At 46.8% G+C, this 19165-nt stretch overlaps 1 protein-coding gene across 3 annotated transcripts in view; it reads left to right on the top strand.

The window, feature by feature from the left end:
- The first annotated feature begins 1237 nt into the window (after positions 1-1237).
- SORL1 (sortilin related receptor 1) overlaps positions 1238-19165 on the top strand; it is a 105104-nt gene continuing 87176 nt past the window's right edge. For 2 of the 3 annotated variants that reach the window (XM_077839755.1, XM_077839754.1), the window contains exons 1-2: positions 1464-1510; positions 17778-17894. In XM_077839755.1, the coding sequence (XP_077695881.1) occupies positions 1493-1510; positions 17778-17894 (135 nt within the window). In that variant the 5' untranslated portion in view covers positions 1464-1492. Of the gene's footprint in view, positions 1511-17777; positions 17895-19165 lie in introns of all 3 variants that reach the window. The other variant, XM_077839753.1, reaches the window with a different exon arrangement.

Below are 19165 nucleotides of genomic sequence, written 5' to 3'. Positions count from 1 at the left end.
GGGTGGAGTGGGGACAGGGCCAGTGGCAGAGCCAGGGGTTGAGCAGTAAGCACCCCACGGCACATTGGAAAGTTGGCGCCTGTAGCTCCAGGCCTGGAGTCGGTGCCTGTGCAAGGAGCTGCATATTAACTTCTGAAGAGCCGCATGGGGCTCCGGAGCCACAGGTTGGCCACCCCGATCTCTGATCATTTTGACCTAAGACGTGACCACAAAGCCACCCATCTGGTGTCCACACTCACTTGTCTTAAGAAAAGGAGTACTTGTGGCACCTTAGAGTATCGATGAAGTGAGCTGTAGCTCACGAAAGCTTATGCTCGAATAAATTTGTGAGTCTCTAAGGTGCCACAAGTCCTCCTGTTCTTCTTGCGGATGCAGACTAACACGGCTGCTACTCTGAAACCTGTCGTCTTCTTAAACCATGATGGTGTAAGATTGTAAGTGGTAGGGGGAGAAAGCTGACTTATTCTAGCTCGGTGTAGCACCTTGCATGCTTTTGGGGGCTCTGTAAAATAAACTGTATTTAGATAATTACCACCTCACACATGCAAAAAGCTTGCACGAGCTCAGACACAGAGGTTACTTTTGAAAGTGCAGGCAGATGCTGCAGTGATAGGTGGCAGTATAAAACCCCGAGATAGAAAGGCCCAGATGTCATGTTCCATCTGCATCCAGACCCCTTTTCAGATGCACCCGAGTTTGGGGTGCACGTGGGATGCTTTCTTACTCCCGCAAATGCAGACCTTGCGGCCTCACCGCCCTCTTAAGCGAACACACTGGCCGTTCCAGCTCATGCCTTGCAAACAGATTTAAAAAAAAATCTTCAAGAAGCTCGTAGCTAGGATTTCTGGGGGTGGCGGCGGGGGCGGGGGGGGGGGGGGAAGAGGTCACCTGCTTCTGGGGCTGCCCTGTTTCCTCTGGGTCAGGAGAGGAAGCAAAGCAGCTTAGAGTCCGGCTACTACACGTGACTTGCAAGTCGCACCCAGGCGGCCGGTGCGAGCAAAGCTCGGCGGCGCTTCCCCTCCCCTCCCCTGCCGGCCACACGCGCGGAGCAAGGGGCGCCGCGCAGCCCCCGCAGCCGCGCGTGCAGAGCCCGGCCGCGGCTCGCGCCAGCCCCGGCCGCCGCGGTTGCGTCCCCCCCCGTCCCTATTGCACATTCTCTCCTGGCGGCGGCGCCCCACTTTGCAGCAGCCCCCTCCAGCACCCGGGAGGAGGAGGAGGAGGAGGGAGGAGGAGGAACATGGCGACAGGGAGCAGCCGTGGGGAGCGGAGCCTCCCCTGCCTGGCAGCCCTGCTGCTGCTCGCCTGGAGCCCCGACCCGGCCGCCGCCGGGACGCTGCGGCTGCCCGGGGGGGCTGCAGCCCGGCCGCAGGACCGGGGCTTCGCGCTGCTGCAGGGAGAGGCGCTGAGCCCGGGTGACAGAGGGACGGGCAGGGCAGGCGAGAGGCTTCAGCCGCGGAGGAAGAGGGGCGCTGCGGAACAGCAGCAAGAGCTCATGACGGTGTACGGACAGGTGAGTAGCCTGGCAACACCCTGCGACTCCCCCGCTGCACGCTTGCCTTGCCGGGGTCCCCTTGCAGGACCCCGGGTTGCAGGCGTTCCCGGCCACGGAAACCCCCCCCCCCCAGTTGAGAAAGGGGAGCGTCGCGTGCAATGAGGGGCATGTTGTTGTGTGCACGCCTTGCAGCCCCAGCTTCCAGCGGCACTCGTTCCTTGCATCGCGTTTCCCCTCCCATTGCAAAGGGGCTGCTAGGAGCGCTGTGGCTCTGTGCAGCGCTCCCCTTATAGAGCGGGGTGTTGAAAGCAATGCATGCAGTCATTCGCCCCCCCGGTCACTGGCACGCACTCTAAATATGACCGGAGCACCTTGCATCTAGGCTCTCTCACCTGTCCAAAGCACCAGACCCTCCGTGCACATTCCCGGAGCTCTCCCCCCGTTTTTTCAGGAAAGGTGGCCCAGGTCACGCACAGGTCCCGTTAGAGCATGATTCGTTGCTCCCTGGTTGGAGAACTCAGAAGTGTTTATTTTAATATTTGGTAGTTAAAACCAAACCGAGCAGAAGGGAGCATTGCATCAGTCCAGTGCAAGGGAGTAAACACTGTTCTGCTTAGAACTAATATTAAAATCACCCTGCATGCACCCCCTCATCAAATAATTTAAATGGCAACTCTGAACCGTTTTACTTGAGGTTGGCTCTGGGTGCTGCAACCGGAAGGGTAAATTGCCCTCTGCCATACAGAGGTTAGGTTATCTTGTAAACAATCAGAAACAGTGCAGATGGTTTCCCCAGTTTGTGTCCTCTTATCAAGAAATCAGATTTCCTCTTGAGGACCTCCTTTAACCCTCCCTCCCCCCCGACGGTGCTAATAAAACAATAGGCTTGGTGGATAAATTCAGGGAGATCGGTGGTCGGGTTGTGGTATTGACAATGCCAAGGTGACATTGTCTGGCCCACATGTAAACAAATCAATTAAAAAAAATCAAATTTCAGACTGAAAATTGTAAGTAGTTTGAAATCAACTGCACAGGCTCTGTTCTGACACTCGGTGCTGTGCAAATGACTTCCATTCCCGCTAAAGTGGCGTCCAGTCCCATTTTGTGTATAAATACAATGTTCACCTTTTGCCTCGAGCAAAAAGGCGTGGGTGGCCTTTCCTGTAGATGGGACATGGGCAGGCAGTTACAGGTTGAAAGTTTGGGTGCTGAAAGTTATTCAGCCTAGTAGGTGTCCTGAAATGACAGTTTTGAGAAACTGATGACAGATTTTGGAGACAGACATTCCTCCCCCTGCAGCTTGTAGCCCACAACACTCCAACTCCTTCGCTGGCATGAAGTGCATTAGACTAGAGACTGCTTTAGTCACACGTAGCAGCAGAACTTGAAGGAAAACCTCTTGATTTTAGTCATCTAAATGTTAGCAACAGATAAATACACGAGACTTTTACCTGTGTAAAAGAGGGTAGCATCTCCTATAGAACGATCTGCCTGGAGCAAGGTAGGTCCCTTCTCTGGAAACAATGAAGGGGAAAGAGGGGATTGCATGGAAAAAATCACTCACTTTGCCTGTGAAACTATAAATGCACATCTTGAAGGGGTAGAGGCATTTTATTCAGACTGAACATAATACAAAGCACAGCTAAAATGAATGTGGCTGAGTGATTTGCACTTAGTACTTCATTTATCCCACCCTTCCGCCATAAAAGAAATCGCATCCCAAGGCGGCATTTTATATGCACCTTTCTGAAGCCACCATGCAATGGATTCAGGATCTGCCTTCCATCAACCCCGGGCGCGGCAGGGGAAGAGGGAGGAGAGAGAAAAGGAGTACTTGTGGCACTTTAGAGACTAACCAATTTATTTGAGCATAAGCTTTTGTGAGCTACAGCTCACTTCATCGGATGTCTCTAAGGTGCCACAAGTACTCCTTTTCTTTTTGCGAATACAGACTAACACGGCTGTTACTCTGAAACCTGTTTCTGAATAGTGTTGAGAGAAAGTGGTGTGGAGATCAGAGAGTAGAAGTGTTTCACTGTAGTCTCCTAGCACAAGTTTTGATACTGAACACGTTTCACTGCATTGACAATAGTTCACAGAAACCCTTTTTGAGAATTGCAGGGGGTCACTTTAAGCAGGAACAGGAAAGGAGTGTTGTAATGCAGCTTGCTTGGTGCCTGCTAGAGGCAGCCCTGAAGTTAACAAAGCAGCTCGTCCAGTTTACAGAAGGCCCCACTACATTAAGTTATTCAAGCGATGGCCTTTACTTGAACTTGGTTCTGAACCCCGCGTTAGCTCAAGGCTGCTCAGGGGAAGTGTAACTAGCCATCATTGAGCAATGTTTTGCTTCATGCTTTAGTCTGGGTTTTGCCACATAAAGAAGTCTAGTTTCCCCACACATTCTGACCCTTAATGCCATTTCAGTTCATCACATCTTACAGATTTTTTTGCTGATATCCTGAAGGGAGAATACGGCAAAGCAGCAAGATGTGGAATGGGATCTACTGATCCATCCCATTTGAAATAGAGGATGTAGATTCTTTGGCACAGTAAGAGCTGCTTTAATGGTGAAGCAGGAAAAGAGCAGGTTGGGGAAAGGCTGCTCTGAGGTCATTTCTCCGAACGCCTGGAGAGAGCAGTTCCTACACATCTGACACAATGCTTGTTGGCTTTCCTGACACTTACTGCATTTGAGAGAGCATAATGAGGTCATTTGCAGAGAACCTGACACTCACTCTCGCTTTTAGTACCACTATTCTATCAATTCCCACTCAGCCTCCAGTGGCTTTCATTCAACCCTCCTGAACAGCTCAGGTGGAAAGTTTTGGCAGCAGTCTGCAACATCAGAGATTGAATAAAACCGACCACAGTAATTCCATTGCCAACCAGACCAGGACAAATGGGAAGCAGCAGTAGGAGTAAAACATCAAAGTTCCACTTTATTTGGCCTTTTCTTGTTGCCTTTATTTTCAAAGAGCGCTTTCCCTGGAGAACTGAGTCACTCTTCCTAACAGCATGATACGCTGTTTTGAGGCTTGAGTTTTAACCTCTTATCCTTCCACTGCTACAGAACAGGCTATGAGAAATCTAGGACCCAGGTTCCAGATAGCAGAGGGCGAATGTCAGCTTGAAACTTCATTGCAGAAAGAAGTTTCCGGTACCATCTTGTAGTTTTTAACTATGGCATTTTTTCTTTTCTAAAGTGTCCTGTCCCCTGTTACTTACCCAAACAGAGGGAAAGGATGAGCTTAGTGATTAGGCAAGGGACATTCTAGAACTGGCTACCCTTGAAGTACTGTCAAATGCACCAACGTAAAGGAACCCCTCTCCTTTTGTCACAGGTGTTTCTCGTAACAATAGTAGGAAAAGATTCAGACAGAAGGGCAATTTTAGAAAGGGTCAGCATCAGCTTTAGACTCCAGTTGAGTGAAGTACCTTGGATAGATCAGTCCAAGACTGCTACAGTCAGCAAGACAAAGGAAACATACTGCCCAGCTTCTATTCACCGTACCTTCTAACAGCTGCATATCGGGCAAAATCTCATGGAGGCCCCATCCAGCAATACGGTCTTGCTAAAAGTTTGCTTGTCCATTGGTTCCTTTTGACTTGAACAAAAGCAGATGGGCAGCGTGATTTTTTGGGGATATATTGACTAAAAGCCCAATGTGACAGACACGATTTGGGGCCTTTGCTAGTGGTCACGTCAGCTCTCATATCCCCATTTTGTTTCTCCAATAAGAAGTCCAGCTCTGCGCGTCCCCCTCAGCCCTCTCCAAATAGGAGATAGAGAACCTGAACGAAAATGCAATACTAAGCACTTCTCAGCTCCTCAGGGATCTTTACAAACCTAATCCTGGCTCTGCAAAATCTTGGACAAATCGCTAATCCTTTGATTCCCCCCCCCCCCCCGTAGCTAGGGGTTAGTACTTCCTATCTCAAAGGGAATGCTGCAGTTAAGGGTTTGTAGAGTCCCTGGCTCCTAGTTGTGTGTCTGGGGATCATCAGGGAGCCAGAGACAGGAAAGGAAAGACCTAAAGCTGGGGGACTCTATGAGACCAGGGTATAGCTTACCTAGCGCTAGGTGCTTTAAGATCATTCCCTGTTCCAGAGAGCCAACAAGATGGGTGGCAAGGACGGGAAACTTTCCCTCTCAGCTGTCACTTGGCTTAATGTGCAAGCTTAAGGAATTATAACATTCCTTTTCTCCCCCACTGTATTTAGCGACAGTTCCCTGGATGGTTTCCGGGAGCCAGTTTTCAGAAGCACTGAGCACCCACAGCTTAACTCAGTAGGAGCTGCAGGTGCTCAGCGCCTCTGGAAGTCAGGCCCTGCATCAGAGACGTACAACGTATTTAACTTAGTGGTATGCTCCAGGTCCGATTGTCGGGAGCTTTCTGTCTTCCCTTTGCGCCCCTTTTCTCCATCTGGCTCTTGCTTATTCTAAGGCATCGGCTGCTGTGTTTCAGCCTCACAAGCTGCGAGCTAGACTCAGGAGACTCGGTTTCAAGATAAGAGTGGTTTTTGCTCATGGGTGAAATTGAAACGAATCAACACAGCGCAACCCCGTGTTCTGCTCAGAGCTCCATGGAGCCTGGCGAGACGTGCCTACAGTTCTGAAGGTTGCTCTTTCGACACCTGCACTGCTGGGCGTGCATCAGCAACTTGGTTGCCTCTGGATAGCCCCTTCCCTGCTGAAGGCGTCATCAAGTGATTGGACCCAAGACATTAGTTGTTGTTAACCTGCCCGCAGCTGCTCCTTTCCTGTCTAACAGTTCCAGTGCTTTTAACTCCGTGCTTCCTTACAACAATAGCACCCCTACACCCAGAGAATCCTGAGAGAGCCATTCGCAGCCCGCTGTCACAGATCTCTGTTGGCGTCCAGAGCACATTTCAGCCACCTGAAAAACTTCCTGGGACACGCAGATGTGTCCCCCTTAGGAATAAGGGGAATTCCATTCCTAGTGTATATTATTGTGTGTGCAAGGGGGAGAACAGAGATCCCCACTGTCATTGCATGGCTTACCTCTTCTCTGGACTAGCTTTCCTCCACCACCGTGGAATTCAGTATCTAAATCCGCTTCGTGCCGTAGCCAGCTTGGAAGAGGAACCGATGAACCAGCACAAGCGAGATCTCAGTGGCTGTCTCCCAACTCTGATGGAAACAAAGGAAATGGACACGTTAAGGAGTGGAATTTCTACAGCCTTGCTCCTAGTTTAAAGCGATGAAGCGGTGTGTAAAAATTTGACCCTTCTTTGTCCACACACAGACCTCCCTCATCCAGGCCTCGTCTCCTGCCTCAGTTTTTGCAGCCTCCTCCGCACTGGCTTCTGACACCCATGCCATCCTCCCCACTCCAGTTCAGACAAACTAGAGCAGTTAAAAGTCTTGCTCATTGACCCCACGTTAAACCCCTTTTGAAACCAGCCACTGACTTTCTCCGCCACATCAAGTTCAGACTCTTGCTGTTGTTGTCAAGGCCATGTGTAATTCTGCCCCTTAAAGACTACTTTACTACCCCCCTTGTGTTGGTGCTCCAGCCCTCTTCACTCTGCCAATAACAGTAGCCTCGATTCCAACTCAAGGGCTATGCATGGAGCATCGTCCCCAAAGGGGTCTGCAAAGCCCTTTTGCATTTATGTTAAACAAAAGAAATGTCACTAATAAACTGTAGGCCTATCGTCACCTCAGTAACCTTTCCTCTTAATGCATGTTCTTTGGGGGCAGAGACGGTCTCGTCCTTGTGTTTGCATAACACCTACCGTGCTGAGCCCTACTGCAACCTACATTATATTACAATGTAGTAGGTCCCTACAATGAAACTCAGACTGGGTCTTCAAGGTGTTAATTTGCCAAGGCTGGTGAGAAAAATCATTTGAGTCCCCCTGCACCCCACATCCAATAAATAATATCCAGCTGGCTTTTTAAAGAGTATTTTTAGCTGGGTTACGTAGCACACTCGCCCATTGCAAAGCACTGTCAGAAATATCAGATTGATAGGTTTCATCCGGGGGTGGCGAGGGAGAAGAACAGAGGTAAAGTAACTTGCTGAAGGCCGTGCTGCAGTTCAGCTGCAGAGCTAAGGTTAGATTTTCGGAGTCCCAGGCTGGTACCCCATGCTCAATTTGCTTCACTGTATTTTTTTTTTGTTTTCAACTTGATCACATTTGAGGATTGCCAGATCACATTTTGTTAATTTGTTTAAGGGGCAAATAGCCCAACATCTGTGGGAACAAACCTTTTCTGGGGACTGATCTGATTGTGAGAGGGAGGAGGGGGAGAGAGGAGATTTGGTGATGTGGACAGAGAACATTCTATTTTTGAAGAGTATAGAAATCTGCTTGGCAGGGCAAATTCCATCTTATGTGAATGCAGAAATCAATTTCACTACATTTGAAATGAACCATACTTAATTTTGACCTAATTTGCCAGCCCATCAATAATTGTCCTTCCAAGAACAGAGTTTAACCTTCTAGCATCCAGCTTTTGTGCTGGGTGTTTGTTGGTGTCTAATACAAATGATAATTAAACAACCCTTGAGCATTAGGTAGCCAGTCTGGATTGTCAAAGTAACTTTTGTATGGTTCAGACAAGCTTACTTGTAGCAATACAGAAAATCAGCCAAAAGTTCCATTTTCTCCCATTCATTCCCAAAAATCATAGCAGTACCCAGCTGATATAAATCAGTTGGTTAACAAAAGCATCCAGTATCATCCCCCACACACCCTGCATACAGATGGTGCAATAAAGGCACAAAAGTGAAGTGATTTATGCAAGGGCACATAAGAATGGGCACTCTGGGTCAGACCCATGGGCTATCTAGCCCAGTATCTTGTCTCCGACAGTAGCCAATACCAGAGCTTCATGGGGAGTGTACAGAACAGGGCAATTCTGTAGATATCTATCCCTATCTTCCCCTCCTGGCTGCAGGCGGTTTAGGGTCACCCCAAGCATAGGGTTACATCCCTCACCATCTTGGCTAATAGCCTTGATGGACCTATCCTCCATGAACTTATTTAGTTCTTTTTTGAATCCAGTTACACTTTTGGCCCTCAACATCCCATGGCAACGATTTCCACAGGTTAATTGTGCATTGTGTGAAGAAGTACTTCTTACTTGTTTTAAACTTGCTGCCTGTTAACTTCATGATGTGATCCCCGATTTACATAAGAACGGCCATACTGGGTCAGACCAAAGGTCCGTCCAGCCCAGTATCCTGTCTGCTGACAGTGGCCAATGCCAGGTGCCCCAGAGGGAGTGAACCTAACAGGTAATGATCTAGTGATCTTTCTCCTGCCATCCATCTCCACCCTTTGACAAACAGAGGCTAGGGACACCATTCCTTACCTATCCTGAATAATAGCCATAAGTGGACTTATTAACCTCCACGAATTTATCCAGTTCTCTTTTAAACTCTGTTATAGTCCTAGCCTTCACAACCTCCTCAGGCAAGGAGTTCCACAGGTTGACTGTGCGCTGTGTGAAGAGGAACTTCCTTTTATTTGTTTAAACCTGCTGCCCATTAAGCATTGTGCAAAAGGGAAAATAATAAATAGGGTAAATAGCACTCAGGAGACGAGGGGCAGAGACAGGACTGCAACCCAAGTCTATTAAGTCCTAGTCCACGGATCTATCCACTGGACAACACTGCCTCTTATAAACTTGACCATACCGTTGCAGCTAGTGCTATAACTTTATAACTTTCTGCATTTACATGCTGTCCTCACCAATAGGATTTTGGTGGGAAGAGGTGGCCTTATCTCGGTCTCTGATGCTTGCTTTATGCTGAAACTTGGCAGGCGAGATATTTACCTGGGAACAGTGTTCCATCACAGTGTTTCTACTGTTCCAGTTAAAGCAGGTGGGGAGAAGTATTCAAGGTTTCATTGTATTTTTGTTATGCAACAGTAGGTTTCAGCGTTTATCGTTTGGCTGGCATTTGGGCAAATTCTGCTCTTATTTATACTGGGGTAAGTCAGCAGTAAAGCTGGTGCAGTCAGTGGCTTTACTCTGCTGCACAGTTTGACCCTGTGTCCTTCAGCCAGAGCGCTTAGCAAAACATTTAGCTGCAATCTTAACCGAGAGGTCACAGCCCCCTAGCGTGGTGGCTGTTACATCTAATGCTTTCTATGGAGCCATCTCTAGAATACACTGACCTCAGCAGAGCCTTAACTTTCCCTGCTCCCATGACTGAAGCCCCCTTATATTCCCTGGGATTGCACCAACTCCCTCTCTGCTCCTGGAGACTCCACTCTTGCCAAGTAACTGAGGGCCCCAGGAGCATTGTTTCAATTTCTGGGAGCTGAATTCCAACAGGGTGCTGCTCCCACCTCTCTAAGATGAGGACCCATATTATCCTAAGCTTTGTAAAAGCCCAATGTTTCAGAGGTCCACACACCTTAAAAAGGGTTTGGTAGAGGTGGTTTCTTGACAGCAGAGACGTTAGGCGCAAGGAGGAAACACTGGACTTCACTGTAAAAGGATGAGGCTAGCCTGCTAGTTCTTTGAAACGAATCATCCATGTTTCATATCCAGGCACATGTGTGTTTTCAACCCAAGCGCCACAAGAAGTGATGCACGCTGGCAGGGATAGAAAGAGATGCTCGGAAGCAAAGCAGAAGGTACCGTGATGGAGGTGATGGGGAACGTGACATGCAAAGGCACTAGCATGGAGACAACATTCAAGTTCTCACTCCATCTTAATGCATCCACGGTGCCAAGATGCTGCAGAACTCTCAGGAGTGAGCAGGAGGAAGAGGGGGGTGTGGTATTTACCTACCAGACTTAATGCATGACTTTCATTAAAGGACAAGTAGAAGAGGGTTAGGATGGCCTTGCCTTAAAGCCCCATTGCTTTTGTCAATACATGTCATAGCATAGTTTCCCTTCTGACCCACTAGAGAGTAGCACACAAGGAAATTGCACAACTTTCTCAGAAGGCTGTTCGAAGGTCTCCTAACTAAGCTTTTTAAAGCATTAACTTGTTTTCTACAAGGTTTTCTCTTGGGATTCCTTCTTCACCAATCAAGTTTGAGATATCTCGGGTAACTGCTTAAATATTTGAGGAGGAGCATAGTAGAGTGAATATTCCTGTTACGATATTGTGAGTATTTTTAAAGGGACATAGAAATCTTGTCAGTGGGCAGCTGGAAGTCTAGTCAGTTTCAGATACTGCACTTGCCCTGCCTAAAACCACAGTCTGCTTTTGAGCCTCTCTCACCTGCTGTTGGCCTATGAAAGGTCCACAGAGATGGGAAACAAGGAGAGGACTCTACAGAGTGTTGCCAAATGGCTTAAGTAAATAAACTGAACAGAATATATATATATTTTTTAATCTGAGAGACACTACTTGTAACAAAGTTAAATGCGTCAGACCAAGGTTTAAGTGATGGTATCCCTTTAACTTGAATGTACACAGCTGTCAGCCTTTTGAATGACTGTTTTTGTTACTCCTAGACTTCAAAACAATGTAACAAAATTTGTTTAAATTCCACATTTTGGAAGAGATCCATACAAGGAAGGGAGAAGATGATCAAATACTTAGACACACATTTGTGCAGTACTGGTTGTTTGAAGTGCATAGCAGCAGCCTACAAGTATTTCTCTCAGAACTTTCATTAATAAAGTTGCTTGGGGGAGGGAAGCGGGGAGCCCATGCTGTTGTTGGAGTCATATAGTCAGATTGCTGATTCACAGCAGAATGAATTCACTGATGCAGATGACTGAGCCCATTAAGAAGAGCTTTAATGGCAGGTATTTGGCCACCACTACATTTGTATGTTTAAGTATTATGATTTGTAAATTTTTTTTTTTTTAAATTAAGTTACTGTCTCAGTCATGGCCTGGAGAAACTCTATAGCATTAGGGGAGGGGGCACAATCTATTGAGTCCTGCTGCTGAGATCCTTAGCAAAGGGGCTGGTCAGTGTCAGCTGTGGTGGGGACACTTGCCCTCAAATTAGATTAAGTTCATCAGTTTATATCAGAACAGCACCTGTTTAATTAGATGAGTGCTAACCCCCATACTGGGCACACTGATTCAGCATCCACACAAAATTGCACTCATTTAACTTCAGTATAAAAATGATATTTTAGTTAAATAGGTACAACTGTGTGTGCAGAGCAGCCTCACAACAGCTACACAGCCTGGTAGTAACTTTTAAGGGTATAAAATGCGTTTAAACAGCAGTATTTTTGTAGTTGTTGGAAGTGCTAAAATATGAAGGTAGAGGGTTGTTGAAACACAGCAAACCTTCTCCCCTCCTGAGCCATTCTACAGGCCAAGCTAAATAGATCAGAATCTAGCTTTGCTCATCTGTGTAGATATCTGCATTAGAATGCTGGGTGCCAGAGAATATTACCCCTTTCACAGAAAGAAACAAAATGCAGGAGCAGTAAAGATGCCCAGTGGCTGTTTCCCCAGGCTAGTCTGTTGGTCTACATTAGCAATTACCTGCTTGTAATTCTGCAAAGGACAGTGCTTGTAGGTGGAGCTGCTGGGGTGGACATCTTGTTGCTTCAGCTAAGCAGTGGTTCCAGTAAGGAGAAAATACTTAAATACAAAAAAAACCCCACAACTGGAAGAGACCCAGTAGCAAAATGCTAAACTACAAATACAGGAAAATCTTCACTGCATTTTGACTTGATTTTTCCCTTCTGAACTTTTCAGTAGCTTCTGTATTAGCAGGACAACAATTAGAATTTCATGCAGATTTCATACCTACTTAATCACTTGGCAAAGACCAAAACACATCTCCATTAAGTGGAACTGATGCAAATACTGTCTCAATTAAACAGCAGACTTTGCCATTCCCTCTCATTAGGCTAAATCAGTTCCTGGGGAGATTTTCCCCAGTTAAGCACAGCACTGTGCACTCTGGCATATGGAGAGTTGCCAAGATTTAAAAGGTTTTTAAGGAAGGCACCCCAGGGCCAGGAGAGTTAGATTGTTAGGTTCTAGGATAACATAAACCTTCCTTTACAGTTCACTTTACATAAAACATTCAGGTGATAAGCATCAGACATTACCAACCTGGGGCATAACTTAGACCAGCAAACCAAAGAAACAAGGCTCAGAGGCCCATTACTAATCCCTACAGCCATTCAGTTCCTAGTAGTTCCCCCCCAGGATCATAAGACTGCACAGCAACAGACTGGAGTCTCTTCAGGGAGGATCAGAGGAATAAAAGCAGAGGCAGAGAGAATTCCTAATTCTGGGTCAGCGCTTCACAGGAAGCTTGAGAATAAAAAAGGGAAAGCCCTTTTGCTAGATTCCCTACCTAATAGCTCAAAGAGCCTACATACTAACTAACCTCCTAAGACTCTTACTACCCTGCTCAGCTGTATGATCCTTCTCAGAAAAACTTCACCAACTGGCAGTTTAGCCTCTATATAAAGACTCAACCTTAAATAGGCTTGTTAAAGGTAACAGGGTCACCTGGGGGCTGACTGGCTGATGTTCCTAATAAAACTCAGCTGTCTTCCTTCTCCTCCCAAACACAGTCCCCCCTCCCACTCCATTCCTCAGGAGTTTAGCCTAGAGCCTAAGGGATTTAGGCACCTAACTTCCATAGGTGTCTTGGGCAAGGTATATGACCTAGCATCATTTGAAAGAACCAAGGAGGTTTGTTCCTGTGTGTACAGCAGGGTGAGATGTTACGCCCACACCACGGGCTGTGGTACATGCTATCACAGTCTTGGGTTCATCCAAATTTTCCCCAGTATAAAGAAAAGGAAACACAAAATGCAACTGTAAATATGATCAAGGGGAATCAGGTTGGGGCCAGAACATTTTCAGTGGAGGGGCTTCAGGTAGGGAACACTCCCAGAGGAGATCAGGTGCATCCAGAATCTGACTGTCTTTAGGGAACGCTGCAAAACTGTCCTCTTCAGAAAGGGCTTTTGGCCATAAGAATGACACACCATTGACAGCCTCCCTAAATCCCTTTCAACAACCAATTAAAAAAAAGAGGAAATCCATAAAATCTATCCCCCAAACAGAAAACCAAACTACCCTATCCCCAGAGTTGTGACCCCAAAAGGGAGAAATGCCACAAATTCCATGAAATTCACTAGGGACTTCAATAGGTGTTGTTTATTTTGGGTGGCAAGTGCCCTGATACTGCAGTGATGGGTGGTGGTGGACTTTTTTGGCTTTTTTGTGTAATCCCACAAGTTTTCCATAATGGCCCAGTGTGGAGGAGGCTTTTGGGAATTCATAGCAGGCTAAAGCAAAACCTCTGATCCAAACCCTTGAGAATGTTGGGGTGCATGAGAGCCCCACTTTTAAACTTGGCATCATTTAGTAGCAAAAAACCTCACTGTGCCTCCCAAATGTTCCTCATCCCGTGGAATGTTGCTTATTTCAGATTTGATGTCCCCTCACTTTTGCTGCTGAAAATTATTGCGATTTCAAATAAAGCAGCATGGAACTAAGGGGCCAGAGAGAGCTATTTATGCTACAGGAGGGAAGCCTGCATTTCAGGTTTCCTGCCATCATAAGGTGTTTTTTTTTTTTTTGCGTGTCCCTCGTTTTGGGTCTCTTCCACATGTTTGGGCTTTGGCAGGTTGAGAGGTGTGCTGCCAGAATTATCTAGTGCCTGGCTTTTGCCTGCTTGGTGTGTGCACCGTAGACCCTCACGCTCACAGTAGCCTTGTTGGTGCTAATCATTGACTGAGACAATAGTTGATGTAAGTCCGTGTGGCAGAATCAGGCCCATTGTTGTTGCTAGCCCTGTACAAAGATTAATCCATACAACACCCCTGTGAGATTGGTATTATTACCTTCCTTGTACAGCGTGAGGGAAACTGATTTAAAGTCCAAGGGCACCCATTGAGTCACTGGCACAGCTGGGCTTAGACCTCACAAATTCTGAGCCCCCCCGCACACTCGACTACCCCCAGCTCTTTTATTCATTAGAAACTGTGCGAGGCTGGTGCTTGCTTTATTTGCTGACCTACATCTCCTGAGCATTTGCTGACACGTTGCTTTGGCTCATCTCGCCTCTGTCAGGGGGTTTCTCTTACTGACAGGCAGTGAGTGACTCAGCGAGGGTGCACCAGGGAGTTGATCACGTGACCCCATGGGCTGCTGCTGCCAGGTCATAGGAACATTTTCATTTTTCCTTTTCTTTTCTTGCATGTAGCAGTTACATAAGTGCAGTTTTTATTTCATTCCCTTTTTCCCAGCAGCACTCTCAGGATAATGGCATTGTGTTTTAAATGCTTATTTTCCAATTGCTAGAAGATTCTCCAAAAGCCTTAACACAGGCTGCAGTCCTATGGTGGACAGGGGGAGCTTTCCCATAGTAAAGAGTGCGAGGACGGCTTGCAAATTTGACCCTGCATTTTTTACAGGGCTCCCAACTCCCTGAGCCTGCGAGCCTGCGTCTCCAGTCCCTGCAACGCCTGTGACCATGCACAGGTGCAGAATGGATGTAAAATGCAAATCTGAATGGTAACCATTCACACTCACTTCACACTGCTGTAAATGACTGCACAGGGTGGGTAACTAGGCCCCTTCAATCAATCTGAGGCCTTATCTACACTCAAAACATGTACCAGTTTAGTTAAACTGGATTAAACTGCCATATGGACACTCTTATTTCAGCTAAAGCATGGGTTATTAAGGTTCCAGTCCAACAAGGCACTTAAACTTTAAGTATGGGTGTCGTCTGCTAGGCATATGCTTGTGTATCTTGCTGGACTGGGGCCTATTACTATACAAATTACTGCAGCAAGGTGTCAGAGTAGCAGCCGTGTTAGTCTGTATTCGCAAAAAGAAAAGGAGTACTTGTAGCACCTTAGAGACTAACCAATTTATTTGAGCATGAGCTTTTGTGAGTGAGCTGTAGCTCACGAAACCTTATGCTCAAATAAATTGGTTAGTCTCTAAGGTGCCACAAGTACTCCTTTTCTTTTTGTAGCAAGGTGTAAATTTTTAACGGTGAGAGTAATTAACTGTTGGAATGATTTTACCAGGGGCTGTGTTGGATTCTCCATCACAAACAATGTTTAATTGCTGATTGGATGTTTTGCTAAAGAGATGTGCTAGGAATTACCTGGGGGGAAGTTGTGTGGTTTGTGGCATACAGAATGTCAGATTAGATGGTCACAATGGTCCCTTCTGGTCTTGGAATCTGTGAACAGGAGTGCCATTAATAATCTCAGTGCTATGGCTAGAAATAGTCCTAAAGTGCCAGAGATCATCAGGGGGGTGAGGAATTGCCTATTTCAGGTGGTGCCGGTTGAAGGCAATGGCAGAAGGATCAGCTCTACAGGAGGGCTTTGCTATGTAAACAGAGGGGGTTTTAGTCTAGGCAGAAGGTTTACCAGTCACCTTCCAAGCTGTCTTTCTGGTTGAATGGCAGCATGCATATCTGTCACTCTCTCCCCTTTCATTGGCATCAGGATAGCCTTGGGTATAATTGCTGGCATCCCTCTGACATAATTGCAGTAGGCCAATTTTTATACATGGCCTCTTGCGGAGCCGGAGAACAATGGAGCTGAGCTACACAACTGAATGGAAAGAATTGGGTTGGTCTGGGTCACAGCAACCTGTAGTGACTTTTAGATACAAAGCACTCTTGGTTTTTTCCTTTAAGCTTGGTTTAGGAACTGGTGTAGTGTGGGCATTGTTCTAAGGAACTGGTTTCCTTAAAAACAAACAAAGAAAAAAAAAACAAAAAGAAAGTAGCACTGATGAGAGGCACTAGACGCACGACCCTGCTGATTGAATCTAGTTCTCCAAAGAACAGATATCAGTGTTGGGGAAGCTTGCACCGCTGCTCTTTGTTAACATGCTTCACCTCTCCTTGTTGAAGACCCTCCAGCATGAGGAGGAGGAGGAGGGCTCAAGTCATAACAGCTCATTCAGGCCCTGATCCAGCAAAGCACTTAAGTACCTGAGTGGTGCCCTTGAAATCAATGGAACTGCCCCTGTGCTTAAAGCTAGGCATGTGCTTTGGGGGCCTCAGTCCTTTGAGGGGGACCAGTTATGAAGGCACTCTTTTGTGGTGTGTACTACAGCAGTAGAAGGGCACCTCCAAACTTATTTCTCAGAAACATCCACATAGCTAGCTGAGAATTACAACTCCCAGTTCCTACTAACTGGAGCTGAATATGAACAGGCCACCTCAAGCAATAGTTCTTACCACAAATTTTTTGGTGGCCTCAGCGTTCGGTCACCAAATCTTGCTGGTGGCCACTATGACAATTTTCCCTAAAATAATTAATGTCGGAAAAAACAAATGTATGTACATACACAAGGCCAAATCATAGTAATTTATTTATGTAGGGTTTTTATTTGCACACAACAATAATAATGCAGTTGTCTCTTTTCTTTACTGGACCTAAACAGAATAAAAACACAGATAAGGTATTTTGCATGTTCTTGTCCTTGTTGTTTTTTTTTTTTTTTTGGTTGTGGCTTTTGGTTTTTTGTAGACTTGCTAGCTAGTAAGTCTGCTCCTGTGAAAAAGTGATATTCGTACATTTGTTAATATCACTTTTTCACAGGAGCAGACTTGTTATCTAGCTCTGAGGCAGTGATGAGTAATACTTACAAACATACGTATACCACTTTTCACTGCAGATTTACTCAGCCCGGTCGAGCTGGGGGACAAATTAAGCCCTGGATGGGGGGGTGCGCAGGGAGACAGTGGGGGCCAAGGCCAATGGGGTAGATGGGTGAGGGGGGTGGCGAGCCCAGAGGCCAGGGAAACGGTGCTCTCTACTGCATAGCCAAAACCCAGAGCCCCAAACCCCCTGGTCAGAGCCCATGGCTGGAGCCTACCACCTGCCACCCACCACCCTAGGCCTGAAGCTGGAAGCCTGAGCCCCACCGCCCCCGGGAAGGTGGGGAACACACACCAGCTGTCTGGTGCTTGTGGCTCCAAAGGGGGGCAGGACCCAACCCCTCCTTGCAGCTCCAGGGGAGGAACCACTGCTTTGCCCCCACCCTCAGTGACCGCCCAGGAGGCTGGGGCCACATTTGAGAAATGTGGACCTAGAGAATCCATGCACTGTGTCAAAGCAGCAGTTCCTGAGCTGTCCTGTCCTCCAAGGGCATAGTCCTAAAATCAGACTTCTGCGTGCTAGTGTCTTCATGGTGACACGGAACATTCAGTTTCTTTATATGAATTAAATCAGTTCCTACAACCATTTTTCTCCATCCTCGCACATTCCTAGGGAAGAGAGAAAGAAATTGACTTGTGTGGGGGTTGTCCACATATTTCTATGTCCAGGGCCCTGGCTCACCATTTTAATATTCATTTTGTTTGGGTTTCAGGTCAGCCTGAATGATTCTCACAATCAGATGGTCGTTCACTGGGCAGGAGAAAAGAGCAATGTGATTGTGGCCTTGGCTAGAGACAGTCTGGGGTTACTGAGGCCCAAGAAAAGTGATGTAAGTATGGGGATTTTTTATTATTATTACTACAGAGGGAGACTTGGAAGTACTGTTTTGTGAGGGGACACATTTTAATCTATTCTACTTCTTGGTAAGAACGGGCTTTTCTGTTTATGCATGAAAGACAATGGCCTATTCATCTGGACTTCAGGTATCAGACCTATAGACTTTCTTGCCCCATAGATTCCCATTGGGCTAGGGCTGACTCAACCATGAGCCTGCCCAGGCAGACAAATGGAGTCCTAGTGATCTGCATCATATTGTTTGTTAAATTTCCTTTACTGTGTGCTGTTAATGGCAGGTAGGGGATAGGAAACTGAGACTTGACAAGTTTCCTGAATGTCTTTTCCCTTGGTGAGAGGGGGAATCGGTCTCTCCTCAACGTATCACAAGGTTCAGCTTCCAAAGCCCATTGTTCCTTCCAAGACGCCATATCTCCATACTAGATTCTAGTTCCCTGCGACCCCTTCCACACGCTGGGCATCATGGCACCTGCTATCCCCAGGGCTTCCCCGAAGGGCGTTCCATGCACTGTAATAGAAAAGCCAAGACATGAATGCAGAAGTATAGGGCCCAGTATGAATACGTTATTTAGCCCTTCCTCTTATACTGGGCTGTGTTTATCTTATAATCTTGGTGTGTTTGTGGTGGCTCTCCCTACTTCACTGTATTCACCTGCGCGCTAGAAACTGTTCGTTTCTGTGAATTTGTGCTGGAGAGAGGTGGCAGATTGATAGTCCCAGAAAATGTAGCTCTCGCTCTCTCTTTACGCTCTGAGCAAAAACAGTGCAGGCCTCACCAAACTGGCCTGTGCCAACATACTTTAACCCAACTCTGGAGGGCAAAGAAGGGGTTTCATTCTCCTTGCCTCATTAAATCATTGGCCTCTCATCTCTGCCTGCCAAGAAGAGGGAGCAGAGCGTCAATTGTTGTGGCTGTTACTGTAAGGTGGACACCTGCTCAGAATGAACTAATCGGAAGCCCCTGCTGGTGCATTTCACACAGGCCAGCAAACGAGAATCGCAGGGTGATGTCTTTTGGTTTATAGCAGCTCAGGCTTGATTCATACGGGGGCAGCAGGTACCACTGAAAATAAAAATAAGAACCACCATTTACTAGTTATAGCTTTTGGGCCAGATTCACCCCTGCCCAGCACCTTGTGTAGCCATGGCTACAGCTATGGAAAGCAGGTGTAAAACACTACCCCAGTCAAAGGAGTAGCACTTGACATTCATTTTGCACTGGCATAAATGACTGCCTAAGGTACA

This window comes from Eretmochelys imbricata, chromosome 22, assembly GCF_965152235.1.
Source record: "Eretmochelys imbricata isolate rEreImb1 chromosome 22, rEreImb1.hap1, whole genome shotgun sequence".
Classification (NCBI taxonomy): domain Eukaryota; kingdom Metazoa; phylum Chordata; order Testudines; family Cheloniidae; genus Eretmochelys; species Eretmochelys imbricata.
The sequence above is the reverse complement of the archived record's forward strand: the minus strand, read 5'-3'. Positions and strand labels throughout refer to the sequence as shown.